Source organism: Brassica napus, chromosome A5 (assembly GCF_020379485.1).
Source record: "Brassica napus cultivar Da-Ae chromosome A5, Da-Ae, whole genome shotgun sequence".
NCBI classification, from domain to species: domain Eukaryota; kingdom Viridiplantae; phylum Streptophyta; class Magnoliopsida; order Brassicales; family Brassicaceae; genus Brassica; species Brassica napus.
Genome location: NC_063438.1, coordinates 11,769,754 through 11,772,911, shown reverse-complemented (window position 1 = coordinate 11,772,911; position 3,158 = coordinate 11,769,754). Strand labels below are relative to the sequence as shown.

The window sequence follows — 3,158 nt, the reverse complement described above, 5'->3', positions numbered from 1 at the left end:
CTACGTAGCGACCGAGCGGGACGATCGCTCGGTCGCTACGTAGCGACCGAGCGGGACTCGCTCGGTCGCTACGTAGCGACCGAGCTTTGGCTCGAGCTCGGTCGCTACGTAGCGACCGAGCGGGACGATCGCTCGGTCGCTACGTAGCGACCGAGCTTTGGCTCGAGCTCGGTCGCTACGTAGCGACCGAGCGGGACGATCGCTCGGTCGCTACGTAGCGACCGAGCTTGGCTGAGCTCGGTCGCTACGTAGCGACCGAGCGGGACGATCGCTCGGTCGCTACGTAGCGACCGAGCTTTGGCTCGAGCTCGGTCGCTACGTAGCGACCAAGCGGGACGATCGCTCGGTCGCTACGTAGCGACCGAGTGAGACGGATGCTCGGTCGCTACGTAGCGACCGAGCTTGGCTCGAGCTCGGTCGCTACGTAGCGACCGAGCTGTGTGCATGCTTGGTCGCCGCGTATCGATCGAGCTTGGCTTGTCCGCGGTCTGATTTCCATACTCGAGCTTGTCCGCGGCCGATTTGGATACATGTCCGTTGCCTTCGGACAATCGGTATTTAGTGGTTCGATTGAGATTTGGACGATATTTTACTGCAAGGCTGTTCGTAAAGATATCTTTACGAAGATTACTTTTCGTAAAAACGGTTATGCTGATTTTTACGGACTTTCAGACATTGATTCCGTCGTGACCGATTTTGACCCCAACAACTCCAGCATCAAGGAGTTTTATAATTTCCTTTTTAACTACTTCCTTTAGATTCGGATTTAATCTCCTTTGCTGCTCTATTGACGTTTTATTGTCATCTTCCAAGTTAATCCGATGCATGCAAAGATCGGGAGAGATTCCAGGAATGTCATCGAGAGAATACCCGATCGCTTTCTTGTACTTGCGCAATTTATTCAACAATAAAGCAAGTTCTCCGCTAGTGAGATTGGCGTTGACGATAACAGGGTAGGACTGGTCATAAAGGTAAGCGTACTTAAGACCGCTGGGTAGAGTTTTTAATTCTACCTTTGGTGCTTTATCTTTAGACCAATTTGATTGCGAGGAAGGTTGTCGATCAACGGTATCTTGAAGGTATCGATCGATAATAACTTCAGAGTCGTCATTTTCTTCTACGTTTGCAACTTCGATGCTAGCGTCCATTAGTCGCATGTAATCTTCTGTCCTATCTGATATGCTGAAAATTTCATTTTCCACGTGGTTAAGGGTGTCTTCTAAGGGGTTGTCTGAACACATGTTCATGAAAGAGTCTCTTTCATCCTCAGAAACCTTTTCCACGTAGAAGGTCTGGTCATCTATTAGGGGTCGCTTAATCAGTTTTTCCATATAAAAAATCATCGAAATATCCCCTATGTTCAAATTAATTCGTCCTTATTTGACTTCAATGATTGCTCCAGCTATAGCTAGGAATGGCCGACCCAGAATGAGGGGGTCTTTGGGTTCTTGTCTGTATTTCAACACAACAAAATCCGTAGGCACGATGCAATCGTTAATCTTTATGGGAACATCTTCGAGAATTCCCTCGGGTACCCTAATAGATCTATCAGCTAAAACCAGGGTGATCGGAGTTGGCATAAACTCTTTATATCCAAACGTCACTGCAACAGAGTAAGGCATAAGGTTTACGCTAGAGCCGAGGTCACATAATGATCTAGGAAAGCGCGTGTTTTCTATTTTACAATCTAGGACGAAACTACCAGGATCTGATCTGTTTGTTGGAGTTTCTCCTTTAATCATAGCACTTACCTCTTCTGAAATCATCATCACGCTATGTTCCGCAATTGGGTAGTTTGGAGATGTCATGTCCTTTATATACTTCTTAATCGAAGGTGCTATCTTTATAGCATCACTAAGGGACATCTCAACAGAAATTTTGTCTAAGGCTTTCTTGCGTATCGCATTTTCTAATGATTTCTTAGTTTGCGTTTTAGGAGGAAAAGGGGGTAAAGTTCTATAGACTCTTTCAATTATGGGCTCGGATTGAGTAGACCGTCGATCGACGGGTTTTTCAGGTTGTCGATCGATGGTAGGTGTTTTGGGTCGATCGACGTCAGTTCCATACTGTCGATCGATTTCGTCCTCAATCTCTGTATCTTCTTCTAGTTCTAAGTCTATTGCCTTGTCCTTAGCCTTTTCAGCGGTGATTTTCCGGTTCTCTTGAGATGGATTTGGGTCAAGATCGTTAAGAAGAATAGGATGAGAGTTGCTTTTTCCGGTCTTGTCAGCGTCGTCAGGCTTTCCAACATCTGAGTTATTCCTCGTATCTTCTGCGAGGTTTTTCCCGCTGCGCAGCATTACGGCACTGACTTGACGTCTCGGGTTTAAATCAGTTCTTCCGGAAAGACATCCAACATCTCTTTTTATGGCAGTTGCAATCTCAGCTACTTGACCTTCTAATTTTCGGATTAGTTCTCCTAAAGAATCTGCTTTCTCCATTAATTCTCCAGAAACCATATTTATCTTTCCGTAAAACTCCGATTTTGTCTTACGGTTGCCAGTAAGAGCTTGTCTGATATTGAACATCTCTCTTCCGGTACGTGATTTTACAGCAGTGTCATAAGCTTGGGTAAAGCTATCGACATGAAGCACAGAGTAGGGATCAGAACAGTTTGTTCCTTCATCCGAATAATCATCGGTGTCAGACAAAGCGTTGTCGTCGATCTGGGCTATATCAGATCGGTGTTTGTTTTGAAGAAAGGAATGAAGGGATTTAAGGGAATTCTTAATTTCTATTTAATCAGAATTGTCTTTTGTACTTGTGGCTTTTTCTATCTCTTCATCCATCTTTTCATAGGATCTTCCCGTTGTCATATTCTTGATAAGACGTCTAGCTCCTTCGGGATTCCTAGTGATGAAATTTCTATCATTCTTGATAAGAAGTTGTGGTTCTGAATAACCGTGATGGGGACATTCAAGTTCATAGCCTCTGAATCTTTCCCATGCGTTTTTAAACGATTCGCGTGGACCTTGGCGAAATGTAGAAATTTGTTTTCTTACTTCCTAGTAGTGTTCATCAGTGAAAAATTCTCTAAGGAAGGCACTTCTAATCTCTTCCCAACAAGTGAGTGATCCTATTGCTAAACAGTTTAACCACCTGAGGGCTTCTCCTTCTAGGGAGAATGAGAATAGTTTGCAACGATCATATTCATCTGG

General features: G+C 44.6%; 1 protein-coding gene across 1 annotated transcript; it reads right to left on the bottom strand.

Moving 5' to 3' along the window:
• Nucleotides 1-1,376: 1,376 nt before the first annotated feature.
• LOC106363549 lies at nucleotides 1,377-2,789 on the bottom strand. The gene is made up of 2 exons (XM_013803271.1): nucleotides 2,762-2,789; nucleotides 1,377-2,671 (listed from the first exon to the last, which is right to left on the bottom strand). Exons 1-2 carry the CDS (start codon nucleotides 2,787-2,789, stop codon nucleotides 1,377-1,379), a joined length of 1,323 nt encoding a protein of 440 aa, XP_013658725.1.
• Between the last annotated feature and the right edge of the window lie 369 nt (nucleotides 2,790-3,158).

Excerpts from the sequence above, each read along its gene's own strand:
- LOC106363549 (XM_013803271.1), bottom strand. The coding sequence starts at position 2,789 with ATGGATGAAGAGATAGAAAAAGCCACAA. Across the intron at positions 2,672-2,761 it reads AGAGATAGAAAAAGCCACAA|CCCAGATCGACGACAACGCT; the intron begins GTACAAAAGACA and ends GATCTGATATAG.